The 15547-nt window shown below is 38.6% G+C and overlaps 1 protein-coding gene across 1 annotated transcript in view; it reads right to left on the bottom strand.

The window, feature by feature from the left end:
• The window catches only part of INTS7 (integrator complex subunit 7), a 72554-nt gene that overhangs the window by 49967 nt on the left and 7040 nt on the right, over window positions 1-15547 (bottom strand). Inside the window, exons 2-5 of the mRNA XM_066261417.1 lie at window positions 10276-10405; window positions 9578-9724; window positions 7221-7358; window positions 1695-1741 (exon numbers count right to left, since the gene is read on the bottom strand). Coding sequence (XP_066117514.1) covers window positions 1695-1741; window positions 7221-7358; window positions 9578-9724; window positions 10276-10405 — 462 coding nt within the window. The remainder of the gene's footprint in view (window positions 1-1694; window positions 1742-7220; window positions 7359-9577; window positions 9725-10275; window positions 10406-15547) is intronic.

Raw genomic sequence — 15547 nt, 5'->3', positions numbered from 1 at the left:
GGCTTAAGCCCAAGGTTGTTGGTTTGAGCAAGGGGTCACTCGCTCTGCTGTATCCCCCCCTACATCCATCAAGGCACATATGAGAAAGCAATCAACAAACAATGAAAAAGCCACGAGGAAAAACTGATGTTTCTCATCCTTCTCCCTTCCTGTCTGTCTGTCCCTATCTGTCCCTCTCTCTGTCCCTCTCCTTCTGTCTCTGTCATAAAAAATAAAAAAAAGATCATTAGAGAGCTAATCAATCAGTGCAATAGTTTTTCCCAAAAGTATTTATCTTAATACTGAATTTTGCAGTGACTATAAAACATCCAACAGAAAATACCTTTAAAAGGCACAGTGAAAAGCAAAGTCACTTTGCTGCCTACTTCTCACACAGCATACTAAAAAGTATATTACCCCCCTACACATACTCAATGGCTAAATTTGGTATTTATAATTTTAATGGCTTCCTTCAACACTAAATCAAGAGCAACATGTGAACAGGCTGTGCACAAAGCGGTTCTGAAGTTGTCTGAGCTTTGTGTAGCCGACGCCTTTCTTTACTGCAAACAAAGCTGGAACTCCACGAAAATGAACTCCAATGCATCTTTTCCTATCAACAGCACAGCTAAACAAACAAACAACAAAACCTTTTCTTCTACAGCATGGCTTTGGGACAACAGAGGACAGAAACTGTCCATCACAATGTATTGCATATATGCCAAAAGCTAATTCATACTCTGCAAATCATTCATTTTCCCATTGTAAAAAACTGTGGGTGTGAACAAATGACAGCATTTCCACTTTCAACTGTGGCTCACATCAATAAACTCCCTTGCTAATTTGGCCTCTAATTTTGGTTTGGCCAAAGCATAGCTCCCCCCCGCCCCACACCCCAAGGAGATGGGAGGGAGAAGAATGGAATCACCATATTTATTTCCTGGTTCACTCTCTGAAGGGTCACATCATATCTACTGAAGGTCAGTTTTTCAAAGTGGCCTTCCTGGTGTGATTCCAGGTTTCTGGTAAGCACTCCCTCCCCTGTACCCCAAAGGGGTGCGGGGCTACATCATCACCTATACTTTGTGCATCGCTGTGGCCCGCGCTCCCTTTGAAGTGAAGCTAACACACAGGAAGCACAGTCCAGGAGACGACATTAGAAAACTTGGCCTTTGTAGACTATGGTGAGAAATCTGGATTTTAGTTGCAACTGAAGAGCCTGGAGGGACATTAGCAGAGGGACCAGAGAGCCCCAGAGCTTCTAGTGGCCTTCCCCTCCCCTGAGTCAGAATGTTTCCCCCTAAACATCTGCACTTCTCACTCAAATATCACCTCATCAGAGGCCTTCCTTGATCAACACATAAAATAGAAAAGTCCCCACTCCTACTCTACCATCTGTTCTAGGGATTCACTATCCTTCTTATTCACTTTGTCTCCACAGCATCTGGTGCGTCATAGTTTTATTTGCCTACTGCCACCCTTTCTCCTTCCACCACCCAAATGTAGGGTATGTGAGGGCAAGGAGTTTGTTTTGTTCACTACTGGGTCCTAAGCACCTAGACCAGTTCTGGCATTTAGAAGATCCTTAATAAATGTTAGTTGAATGAATAAATGAATGGTGACTAGCACATAATATATACTTAATAAATGTTAGGAGCAATTAGTAATATAAATCCCATTAAGCCACTTCATAATACTAAATAAAGCACACGTACCTTGAATCATTTCACTGATTTTGTTACAGATTCCTACAGCAAAATCCCTTTGGAGAGAGAGAGTAGCAAAAACTTTAAAAGCAAATTAAATTTTCTAAGGACTTAAAAGAAACACAATACTATCGGCACAGGAGAAATGCCAATGCATACTCCAAAGTGTTACTAATATTCCAAAGGCCAGGGGCCGGAGCTGGGGAAAGAAATGCAACCCAAACCAAAAGTCCAGTCAGCAAATGGGCCGGTGCCAGCACTGTTCTCACTTGGTATTCAAGGAAAGATGCTCTGATTTATGGTTGCTGCTGCACTTTGCATCACAGAGTGATACTGTTTAAAAGAGTCAAGGGTACTAGCTTAGTCTACTGTATTATAGGATATACTTTTAATTAAGGAAAGCTTTTTGGGTGATGGTTATACAACATAACTAACAGTTCAAATACTTTAGAAATGTTTACCTGAAACCTATGTACTCATATTGATCAATGTCACCCCATTAAATTTAATTTTCTAAGTAAAATTTTTAAAAATTAAAATAAAAATAAACCCTAGAATAATACAAAAAATAAAAAAGAAACACTTTTAATACACAAGCTGATTACATAAGCAATAAAGTCTAGTTCTATTATTCTGACTTTTAGGAAAACAAAGTAATAAAAATACAGTAGGAAAAATGAATAGAATCTTACTATACAAGCCAACCTATTTAAAGTTAGCGATGTATTTTTAACATTATATATGTATAAAGTATTTTTCAAGGTACTACTTTTGATTATATAGCAATAGAAATATCACAGAATGTTACAAAAGTATCAATACCATGAATATATAGAATAAAATATAATATGTAAAGAAACATGATAGAGATAAATAGGATCAAACCTGGTTTATTACACCATAATAAATGATACATAAGATATAAACTATTTACTCTCTACAGTTCAATGGACGTCTAAATAAAATATTTCTTGCCATTAAGACAGCATTTTTCAATACCAGTCCATGGACAGGTGCAGGCCCACCAGAAATTTCATGCCAGTCCACAAGAGTTAACTACCCAGAGTTTGTATGAAGATTATAGAATCTATAATCAGTGGGTTGAAAATCACTGGGTAAAGACATGATTTGTCACCTATCCAGTGGTGGCACAGTGGATAATGCATCAATCTAGGACACAGAGGTCCCAGGTTGGAAACCCCGAAGTTGCCAGTTTGAGCACAGGGCCACTGGCTTCAGTGCAGGGTCACTGGCTTAAGCATAGGATCATCAACACAATACTAACGTCACTGGCCTCAGCCCAAAGATTGCTGGTCTGAAGCCCAAGGTTGCTCACTTGAGCCTAAGGTTGCTGGCTTGAGCAAGGGGTCACTGGCTCAATTGGAGCCCCCAGTAAAGGCACATATGAGAAGCAATCAATGAACAACTAAAGTGACGTAACTATGAGTTGATGCTTTTCATCTCTCTCCCTTCCTGTCTCTCTCTTTCTCAAAAAAAAATGATTTGTCATTTTTAATTTCATTCTCTCACAAGTTAACAGGAATATTCCAGAGGCTACATGATATATTATATCTTCTATTGACAGCTAATGGAATGCATGATTATGTATTCTTTTGTTTTCTAGAATTTCCTATGGAAGTATAGTGTATGTGTTTTCTGAGATTAACTCAATTTGTTTTCACGTATTCTACTGCACTCTTACTCTTTTTTTTTTTTTTTTTTTTATTTATTCATTTTAGAGAGGAGAGAGAGAGAGAGACAGAGAGAGAGACAGAGAGAGAGAGGAGAGACAGGGGGGAGGAGCTGGAAGCATCAACTCCCATATGTGCCTTGACCAGGCAAGCCCAGGGTTTCGAACCGGCGACCTCAGCATTTCCAGGTCGACGCTTTATCCACTGCGCCACCACAGGTCAGGCTCTTACTCTTTTTTACTCTAGTTATTATAATCTCAGTAACTTTATGATCATTCAATACATCATAATTCTGAAATCCTGAAGTATTCCTTGTGTCTATATAGAAACATATCAAGAAGTATACTTTGTTGTACTTTGCAATAAAATTTTGAAAGGTTTTCTTCTAAAATTTTATCTAAAATTGTTTTTGTTTTAGAATTTAGAATATTTTATTCTAAAAAGACATTCATTTGCAAACAATTTTTTTTTTATACTTAAGAGTGAGTTGCTGGCTTAAAGAGATTAGAAGACATTTTCTCAACCCAGTTCACCATAGTTGTCACTAGAGGGCATCTCTCTCATTAACAATGCACGCCAGGCCCCTCTGAAGGCATCTGGGTTTGCCTGCAACTTCTGTTTTGTGACTCAGGGACTAGCTCTTTAAAATTATAAAATCTTAACCTTTTAAAGAACAAGTTAGATGTGGTTATGATAGTAGATGGGGAGGAGACAATTAAATTCTCATGGTCTTATTTGGCTAGTTACTCTTACTTGTTTAAGATCCATAAATTGGTAAACTGAGATACTGAGATAAAAATCCATTAGTATTAGTTTAGGGATCTGATCTAGGGCCAGGTCATCTTTCTCTGGGGAAAAAGGTAAAGTCTAATTTCAAAAAGATACATTTTGTTAATTTCATACTCGGATATATTTAGATAGGTCCTTCAGGCTTTCTATGTACTAATTTGGTATTTTTTAATATTATAAATTACAAATGTTTACTGAAGTCTGGTATGTTGAAAACTGCTTCTACATAACTGTTCATTTAAATGTTTATTGGTCATTATTTCTTTAAATGAAGAAGTTTGCTGTTCCAATGTTACTTCATTTTAACCATTTCTAGACAGGTCAGAGAAATTCTGCAGCTGACAAAATTAGCTTCTGGTAACAGAAGAGAAAAATTGCGCCAAAAATGATTCTTATAAATAAAATCTAATCACTAAATTACAAACTTACCATTTAGAAACTACATTTATAAAACTACTTTTGGAGTCACTGGAAGTACATATTTTATCTGACAGATTATTAAGAACTGACACCTTAGTCACCAGATAAGACGTCCTATACAATAAAAGCATTTTTAAAAAAGTTTTCTCAATATCAATACCTTTCTCAGTAATAAAAAAATTTCCAATTTCCAAAAGCACAAACAGGAACTGTATTTACTCAGATAGTTCTCCTCAGGGCTGGGATTCAACCAGTTTGGATGGTTTGGCAGAACCGATACCTAATTTTTTGTTGAGTTCTGCAAACCGGTTGTTAAAATGGTTCTTGTAATCAGGGTTCTCTCTAAGGTGGGCAGCTGGGCAGCCACCCAATGTGGAAATCACAAATTTACATTCCTCACTCTGTTTTAACGTTCATCTGTGCAGCAGCGTATTCTAAGCACCCATAGTAATGTTCATTCCATCCATAGGTAAAAAAAATTTGACGGAACTATGCTTATAATATTCATTCATTTCATAAAACTCATTATACCTTTGATGAAATACTACATTTTAATTCCCTTGCATTTTTTACTTCAGTAAACAAACTTAAAACGTAAAAAGAAAAAGTGCCAAACAACCAGGTGGTGACAAGCTGTCACCGGAAATATCCTAAATAACAGTTTTACTGTTTTTTGTCAGTTATTATTTAATATTTTTTCATTAATATTTTAAAACTCTTATATAACATAATCTAATTTTCTGTACCTCTTTTATTGTTCTTATCTAAGTACTAAATGCATGAAATAATAAACTACCTTTGGGTATATTGTATTTTTATACTTAAAACGGTCATTAGGGCAAAGAACTGGTTATTAAATTATTTGAATCCCATCATTGGTTCTCCTCAATGACTGCCACACATACTAATTTTGAGCAGTAAGTTAAAAAGTATTTGCTTTCTATTCTCTGCTCTCCTTTTCCAGTGAGTAAGCCTGAGCTTCTAAAGGTTTGGTAAAAGCAGCTAAAGAGCAGAAGATGCACACAATTAAAATCTGAAGAAAGAAAACGGATTATTTCAGTTACCCAAATTCAGCAGAGGCTCTTATGGAAATGCTATTTTTTATTTTAAAAATAACATTTATTATTCACTTGATTATAAAAACCAAAACGTGCTCATGGCAGGATATAGAGAAATTTATAAAAAAGAAAATAAAAATTAGATATCATCTTATTGTCCAGAGACAATGCTTTGATATATATCCTTCTAGACTTTTTTCTATTCCATATATACTTGCGTTTTTTAAACAAATTTGTAATATCACGTTATTATATAATGTTTCCAAATACAATTCTAGAATAAATTTGTTCAATACTCATGTACTATTCCATTTTACAATATTATATTTACCTAAGCACATTGGTGAAAATTTAGGTTGCTACTAATTTCTTTTGTTATTTTTAACACTACACCTCATATCCTAGCAAATAAGTATCAATACACATTGCTGATTTCTTAGGATTAGTTCTAAGTGGATTTTCCAGGTCAAAAGGATATTTAAGTCAAAACACTTATTACCAACATGTCCTCCAGAAAGCATGTCACTTTTGCTATCAGTCATTATTAAGAGAATAATATACTTTTTGTAAAAGATAAGCAAGTCAAACATAGAAATAAAATCAAGGTTAACATTTCAGCCGCCCCCCCCAAATATCCTATTCAGTAAGAACAGGGGTCCCCAAACTTTTTACACAGGGGGCCAGTTCACTGTCCCTCAGACCATTGGAGGGCCGGACTATAAAAAAAACTATGAACAAATCCCTACGCACACTGCACATATCTTATTTTAAAGTAAAAAAACAAAATGGGAACAAATACAATATTTAAAATAAAGAACAAGTAAATTTAAATCAACAAACTGACCAATATTTCAATGGGAACTATGGGCCTGCTTTTGGCTAATGAGATGGTCAATGTCTGGTTCCATATTTGTCACTGCTAGCCGTAACAGGTGATATGACGTGCTTCCGGAGCCGTGATGCGTGCATCCCACGTCACCGGAAGTAGTACTGTACGTGAGCCATGCTTTGTGGCGCTGCCACATATAGTACTCCCGAAGCACAGGATGAGGATGGATCCTGTGCTCCTCTCACTGACCACCAATGAAAGAGGTGCCCCTATTGGAGGTGCAGCGGGGGCCGGATAAATAGCCTCAGGGCCGCATGTAAGAACATGATTTCCCAAATAGGTTAAATTGATTTCAGCTAAAGTTACTACCGTCTTTGTCAAATTGTACACAGCTCTAACGCCAGCCTAGTCTGAGAAGACAGTAAGAGTGCAGCAATTTGTGTTAGGACTGTGTACATTTGGGGAAGGCTCTTCTGCAAACAAAGCTTCTGCTCTGCAGTGAAGCCTTCCCCAGTTACTCTAATCTATGGTCATCCTGTCCTTCTGGAAAATAAGCAATGCCAACATTTGTACTTCACTGTTCTGCTCTATGTATGTCAGTGTTGCTTCCCAATATTACGTAAACCTTCTTGGAAAACACCTTGCCATTCACATTTTTCTGTATTGCTTAATAGTTAATATATATATTGCTGAGTTATTCCTTCCAAACCTCTCTTGGAAGTCTAGCGACTGAAAAGTCTATGCTTACTTTGACTGTGCAGAGAAATTTGCAGCAGCAAAAACAGCAGCTTCAACTTCTACATTATCATGGGAATCCAGACTCTGACGAATACTATGGTGAGCATTCTTCCTCTCAGGAATTATTGATGCCAGACTTCCCAACATCCTACAGAAAGAGAGAAACCGGAAGAATGAAAATGCAACAAAGTTGAGGTCAGAAAAAGAAGCAGCAAAGGAAAACTTGATTAACAAACGAAAGTTTGTAGGTAATTCCACAATCTTAGGTTAAGAAACCATCAACTGAAGGCATCAAGCAGTGACTGAAATTCTAACCACTTTTCCATACTTCAGTATATCAGAAAAATTAACACAGACTACAAGCAAAATTTTAAAAATCATCTTGAAGTACATCCCAGGTACCAAACACGGCCCAGAAAAGAAACTTTTCAATTACGTATTAAAGCATTGAAATACCAATTTTTCCAAGGTTGCATTAAAAAGTCCAATTTAGCAAAGCATTAAAAAGTCTAACAATTTTGGTATTAAGTATTACATCCACAAAGTAAAAATGTAAGACTTCCTAGTCCTTATTTTCACACCAGATAAATACTGGTATCATGATTTTCAAATCCATCCTCAAAATCCAAAAACATAGTTCACTTTATAATAAAATTATAAATTCAGAAATGGTGAAAAAACCTATTCTTTGTAACAAACTACAGAAAGTAAAGCTTAAAAAATCTTTGCAGGCCCTGGCCGGTTGGCTCAGCGGTAGAGCTGAGCGTGCAGGGGACCCGGGTTCGATTCCCGGCCAGGGCACATAGGAGAAGCGCCCATTTACTTCTTCACCCCCACCCCCTCCTTCCTCTCTGCCTCTCTCTTCCCCTCCCGCAGCCAAGGCTCTATTGGAGCAAAGATGGCCCGGGCCCTGGGGATGACTCCTTGGCCTCTGCCCCAGGCGCTAGAGTGGCTCTGGTCGAGGCAGAGCGACGCCCCGGAGGGGCAGAGCATCGCCCCCTGGTGGGCAGAGTGTCGCCCCTGGTGGGCGTGCCGGGTGGATCCCGGTCGGGCGCATGCGGGAGTCTGTCTGACTGTCTCTCCCCGTTTCCAGCTTCAGAAAAATACAAAAAAAAAAAAAAAAAAATCTTTGCAGCAGAAAGGCATGGAGTTTAGAAGGCTGCAAAACATTTCAATAAACAAAACAGGTTCCTACAATGACAACCTTCATAATATCTTAAGCTACCATCCTAAATTACCATCTAACTTGACATATCATCTCCTTATGGAAATAAAATCTATTGGACAGAAGTAGCACAGTTCTTATAAACAAAATATTAAGATAGAATAAATGGCCCTGGCCAGCTGGCTCAGTAGATAGAGCATCAGTTCGGTGTATGGACATCCTGGGTTCAATTTCCGGTCAGGGCACACAGGAGAAGCGACCATCTGCTTCTCTTCCCCTCCACCTTCTTCTCTTCCTCTTCCCCTCCTGCAGCCAGTGGTTCAACCGGTTTGAGCACTGGCCCTGGGAGCTGAGGATAGCTTGGTTGATTCAAGCATCAGCCCCAGATGGGGTTGCCGGGTGAAACCTGGTGGGGGCGCATGCAGGAGTCTATCTATCTCCCCTCCTGTCACTTAAAAAAATAAAATAAAAAGAATGCCAAAAGCACTAAACTCAGAAGAAGAGGAAAGAACCAGTTCCTGATGTAAAGGAAACATAGGGAAGAAGTGACATCCTAGACTTGATGGTTAAAGAGTACTGTCTGGAAGGGCAAGTCAGAAATGAGTCCTATAATTTAGGAATACAAATTTAAAAAGGAAATACAAAAATTATACAAATGATTCCATAGACAGCAGAGCAAAGAAGAAAACACGGTTCATGCTGAATATGATAAGGCTTAATAAAAAAAATTCTAACAAAATTTAAGAAAAAAGATTTTTTTTTACACCAAGAAAAAAAAGACAGAGTAAACTAATGTAGTTATATCTGGCATTCTCCAAGGAATTAAAATATACTGTATATTACTGCATACGAAAACGAGTACATAACTAAGGATGAATACATAAAACTAACAGAAAACAGTAAGGTCAGGAAGTTCAAAATGAGCTAAGGCTAAGCTCCATTTAAATCTTAGTTATGTGATCAGACATCAACATACAGAAAGGAATGTTTCAAAAACAAGTTAGGCAACAATGCACAACCAAACAGTATCAGAGATGATAACTGAGAAGCATTTACAGGGGAAAGTTACTATATTTTTGCATTGAGTTTTACTTGAAAAAAATTCTTACATTCAAAGTGAAAAAGAAAGTATATTGCATTTTTGGTTACATAACTACAACTCAAACAACGGTGTGGTGAATCATTATAGCAGTGTACTATACCGGAGTGTGATGGCTCTTGCAACAGGATCATTACTGTGAATCACAGAGAAAATTCTCTTCACAAATTCATCCACATTTAGAATCTTCTCCAGATGCTTCTCACTTTGTTGAGTAACTTTAAGAACACAGAGCCTCAGGAAATTGTTTCTACAAAAAGCCAGGTATAAAATAAGTTAGACCACTTTAGGAAAGGAGTATTTAATTAGGAATCTAACATATCTTTTCTCCTTCAAGTCTGATTGCGTGTGTGTATAAGCACATGAGTGCCTGGGAAATGGCAAAGAGAGAGGAGAGGGGCTGGTGGGGGGAAAGAAGAATTTTATTCAGCGCTTATATTCAGGCACTTCACAGTAACATGTAATCTCATTTTATAAAATGAGCTATTAAATCAGAAACATCTCAAAACAATCAGTACAAAGCCATAGATATTTCCAAAATATATAGTATTATATTAAGGTCATCTTAATTTGACTTATCCTGCTACTCAAAGAAATAAGTACTCTCTAATTTATACTCGTCATTTTGGCTTACAGTGTCACTAAATCTCCCACCAAGAAGTATTACACACTACCCTGTGTGACCACTAAAATAGTAGCCAACCAAGTGGAAGTCCTAAAAGTCAAAAAGAATTAAGACCACAATAGAAAACAAAAATATGAAAAACTATTTTAGAACACCAAGGCTTTAGAAAGACTTACCCAACTCTGAAAACATCAGCTAATTTCAGGAATGCAGAATTGATGAGAATAGGGAATGGATACTTTTGAAAGAGCCTGGGAAAGCGAACAACTGCTTCACATTGTTCACCGAGTTTGCCAGATCTTAGACCTAAGACGTAAAAAGAGAACAGCTTACAGACTTGTGGCTGCAATAAGGCAAAAAAGCAAATACTAATACAGTATTATCCAGTAAAATTATATATGGAGTAAAATAACAACAATTCTTAACAATTAGGTAAAATACAACTGTAATTCATTCTTATTTTATTTATTTTTTATTAATTGAATTTATTGGGATGTCACTGGTTTGCAAAACCATACAGGTTTTAAATATATAACTCAATGAACACCATCTGCATCCCACATTATGTGTTCCACACCATGGAAAGTCTCTTTCTGTCCTCATTCCCACCCCCTTTCCCACCTCCACCTACCCCCTTCCCTTTGGCTATCCCCACACTGCTGTCTGGGTCCATGTTTTATGTATATGTTTTCTCACTACTACCTTTTGAAGAACAAAATGGTACATAAAATACTAATTTGGTATACTGTCCCTTTTAGATAAAGAATGAAAAAAAAATTTAATATAAAAAGTTGATTAACCCTTTGAGTAGGATGAACGTTCATGTACGTCCTTGTGCCTCCTGACCATCCAGAGTACGATCGTACAAAAAATTTTATTTTAAAAATGTGTAAGGTAACATTAAAAATAGGCAAATAATGTATGTTCTTTGTTTCCATAAATTGGTTATCAAATAAACATGATTTTAAGTTAATAAAACTGTAACTGGAACTAATTTCATCTTTGAAAAAAAAAAAAAGCTCACTCCTAGGGGTCAGCAAGCATGAAATAAAACTCACTACTCAAAGGGTTAAGAATGAGTTAATTAAGAATATTCAGGGCTATAAAGTGTATCTCAAAAAATTTAAAAGGACTAAAGTCATACCTTGTATGTTCTCTGATCATAACAAATCAGAAATCAATGAAAAACATACCTAGAAAATTCTCAAATATTTGTAATTAAACAACACACTTTTTTCTTTTAAGCAAGAGGGAGACAGAGAGAGTAAGGGACAGATGGACGGATAAACAGACTGAAAGGGAGAGAGATGATAGGCATCAACTCATCGTTGTAGCACTTTAGTTGTTCACTGATTGCTTTCCCATATGTGCCTTGACTGGGGGGCCTCCAGCTGAGCCAGTGACTCCTTGCTCAAGCCAGCAACCATCGGGTCCTGTCTATGATCCCATGCTCAAGCCAGCAACTCCCTGCTCAAGCTAGCAACCCCCTGCTCAAGCTGATGACCCCGCACTCAAGCTGGTCAGCCCAAGCTCAACCTGATGAGCCTGCACTCAAGCTGGTCAGCCCAAGCTCAAGCCTGATGAGCCTGCAATCAAGCTGGCAACATAAGGGTTTTGAACCTGGGTTCTCAGCATCCCAGGTTAATGCTCTATCCACTGTGCCACTGCCTGGTCAAGCTAAACAACACACTTCTAAATAACCCATGAATAAAAGAAATAATCAGAAAGGAAATTAGAATAATATCTTGAAATAAATTAAAATAGAAGCACAATGTGTGGGATGCAGCTAAAGTAGTGCTTTCAGGAGCATTAAATGTTTTGACCCTAATAAAAAATATGCCTACTAAGAATGTCTAATGGCTAACTGGGCTCAAATTTATAACCAGCTGTTCCTTTTTTCTTTTATTTATTTATTTATTTTTAGAAACAGCTGTTCCTAAATCCAGTGGCTGTCACCAAACAGGAGCACTGTGTTCTCGCTGCCTGAGCCAACCCTTTTAAAAAGGAGTTCCTGGAATCATATTTCAACCAATAAAACTGAGACTTTCTCTGCCGAATAAGAGTTTTGTCTGATTTGTGGCTATATCTGTATTAGTATCTTCATAAACCAATCACAGCAGCCCCACTCCGACCAATCAGGACAGTGCTTTTTGGATCAATCAAACTGTGAGGATTTGGAGTCCTCATTTGCCTTAGAAAAGACCAATTATAAACCAGGGTTTGTACTTCTCTGTATATAAGTCAGTTCTCTTCTGGGCTGGGGAGCACACATTCGATTTTCATTGAAGATGGAAAATGCAATTCCCAAACCCCAACAGAGTGGAAGTGGAGGGCCGCCTCAGTCTTGCTGTTCCACACCATGCTGCCTCCTAATTGAGCTGTCACACTACTGAGCTGTTCCACAGCTGTGCTGTATCACTATTGAGCTGTTGGCACCAAATACATTTTTTTTCTTCACCACATCCCAAATGGGAGATTCCTGGTGGTTCTGAATTGGTGCCAATGATCATCAGTTGACAAATGCTTATGTTCGGAAAGAAGCAAGGTCCCAAATCAATGATCTAACAAAAATGCCACGATAATTTAATATGCAAAAGATATACTTTCTAACAAATGATTCTGAAATAATTTTGAAAATCTATAAACAAAAGAACCACAATCCTTAACTTGCACTGTATAAAAAATTATCTGAAAATGAACCACAGACCTAAATATAAGAGCTAAATTATATAATTATAAATAGCATAGAAGAAAACATAGAAATCTTTATGGGCTTGGGTTAAGCAAAGAATTCTTAGAGAAACACAGAAAGCCCAAACCATAAAAGAAAGTGATAAACTGAACTCTATCAAAATTAAAATGTTTTCAAAAGATAATGTTAAGTGTCCCTAAAGACAAGTCATATACTGGAAAAAAATATTTACAAAATGTGTAGCATGTATCTGATAAAGCACTTCATCCACAGTTCTCATTACTCAATAAGACAATCCAATTTTTTAAATGAGCTAGAGTTCAAAAGAAATTTCATTAAAAAGGAAACACAAATGGAAACTATAAGCATGCACAACATTGTTAGTCATCAGGAATATGCAACTTTAAAACCACAGTAAGATACCACTACATATCTATTATAATGACAAAAAATTCAAAAAGACCAACAATACCAAATGCTAATGAGGATATGGAGCAACTATAACTCGCATATATTATTGGTGGAAATGCAAAATTTATATATCGACTCGTGCAACAACATCATTATGCTAAATGAAAGAAGCCAGGCCCAAAAGGCTATATACTGTACAATGTTATTTTATGTGGCATTCTGGAAAAGGAAAGCTTAAGGAAAGACAATAGATCCGTGATTTCCAGGAGCTGGAGGGAAGAGGTTGACTGTAAAGGGGAACAAGTAAAGTTTCTGAAATGAAGAAAATGTTCTATGTCTTGACTGTGGTAATAGTTTCATAACCACATGTATATGGTGAGTTTTATTATTTACAAATCATATCTCAATAAATCCAATCTTAAAAATTAAAAAAGGGGACCCAAGATGGCAGCAGAGTAGGTAGAGGGTACACTCACCTCCTCCCAGAACTAATCTGGAATTAAAACTAAAATATAGAGCAATCAACCTGAATAACCAACTGAAGACTAGCTGAGAGAAGTCTTATAACTAAGAATTTAAAGCCACATGGAGTCTGGCAGGAATGGCAGAGATGTGAAAAGGGCTGGCCCCACTCCCGTAGATGTAGCTGAGATTCCGAGGAGCTATCTCAGGAGCAAAGGTTCCTCCTGGGAAATGGGAGGGTCTCAATCCCATGCCAGGCTCCTCAGCACATAGAACCAGAGCCTGGAAGAGGTAACCATGTAACATCTGGCTATGAAAAATCAGTGGAGATTCTGTCTGCCAGCTAAAGACAAGAGTCTACGAGAGATACACGTGCCCTCTTAAAGGGCCAACACACAAAATCTCCTTCACAGCTACCCACCCTGGGCTCTGGTAGTGGGAGAGTGGAGCAGATTAGAGCAGTGGTAGTCAACCTGGTCCCTACCGCCCACTAGTGGGCGGTAGCCGAGCAACCAAAGTATCTATAAATAAAAAGATTTAACTATAGTAAGTTGTTTTATAAAGATTTATTCTGCCAAACTTAGCGAAAATCCAACATAAAGTACTTGGTAAGTAATTATTATTATATATGCTTTAACTTGCTGTAACTCTACTTTATAAATTTTATAAAGTAAAGTTACTTCCCTACTTTATAAATCACCATTACTGTGGAACCAGTGGGTGGTTAGAAAATTTTACTAACAGAGACACAAAAGTGGGCGGTAGGTAAACAAAGGTCGACTACCCCTGGACTAGAGTCTTGTGAGGAGAGACTGGGGTTTGTGGCTCTGGGAGAAGAGTGGGGGCGGGGAGGGATGCCACCAGAATCCCTGTGCTGAGTACCTCTCCCACACCGCAGACACCAGCTTTCTTGAGTGAAGCGCTTCCCTCCTTACAGCATCAGCCTGAGGGAACGTAATAGCCCCACCCTCTGGACTCCTGATCATCCCACCCTGTGGAGCTCCTGCCCTGCTAAGGAGTCAGCTGCCTGGGACAGGGTATAGAGTTCTGGACAGACTCGGGGGTGTCAGTGACTGAGTCGTGTGGCTTTGAGATGAGGGCAATTTCCCCAACTTTCCCATAAACCTTCCTGATGCCAACCTCTCACCGGAGATCCACTAACCCCACCCTTGGGGATCCCAGTGGCCCTGCCTTGCTGAGCATGGGCTGCCCAGGAGGGCTGGGCAATAACTGAGACAGACTGAGTTGTGTGACTCTGAAGAGGCCACTCCCCTCACATGCCCCCAAGCCTGATGGATGTCTCACGTTCACAGGAGATCCATCAGCCACACTACCCCAACTTCTACCAGCTCCACCCTGTTGAGTTCAGGCTCCCAATAGAATCTGGGAGACTGAGTTGTGTGGCTCTAGGACACAAAATATTTTTCCCTTGCAGAGCCTTCCCCTCACATAGCCAAAACTTGGTCTGTTTGGGTCTGATAACTCTGCTGGCCTAATGCTGACAACACCCTGAGATATTGCACCACCACAAAGGTCTTTGGACACCTGGTAGAGGGCACCCAGACTTGGTATACCTTGGGACTTTTGCTGAGTGGTCTCAGACCCAGCACTGGCACTGAGTTTGACCCTGTATCAATTTGATGACCACCACTTGCCCTTACCTGATGACTCACTGAGAACCTACCTCATGTAATTCGAGTACTACCAGAGTCCCATTCAGCAACTGAGTCTAACAGGCAGTCAGCGGCTAGAGGCAGGTGGAAGTGGATCGTGGAGTAACTTGGGCCTTTTGCTGACCGAAGGCTCAGTGCTGGTAGAAGCCAGCCTTGGACTGCAGCTTGGTCCATGCCCCACACTTCAAGGCCCAGCAGAGGCCGCTACAA

This window comes from Saccopteryx bilineata, chromosome 2 (assembly GCF_036850765.1).
Source record: "Saccopteryx bilineata isolate mSacBil1 chromosome 2, mSacBil1_pri_phased_curated, whole genome shotgun sequence".
Taxonomy (NCBI): domain Eukaryota; kingdom Metazoa; phylum Chordata; class Mammalia; order Chiroptera; family Emballonuridae; genus Saccopteryx; species Saccopteryx bilineata.
The sequence above is the reverse complement of the archived record's forward strand: the minus strand, read 5'-3'. Positions and strand labels throughout refer to the sequence as shown.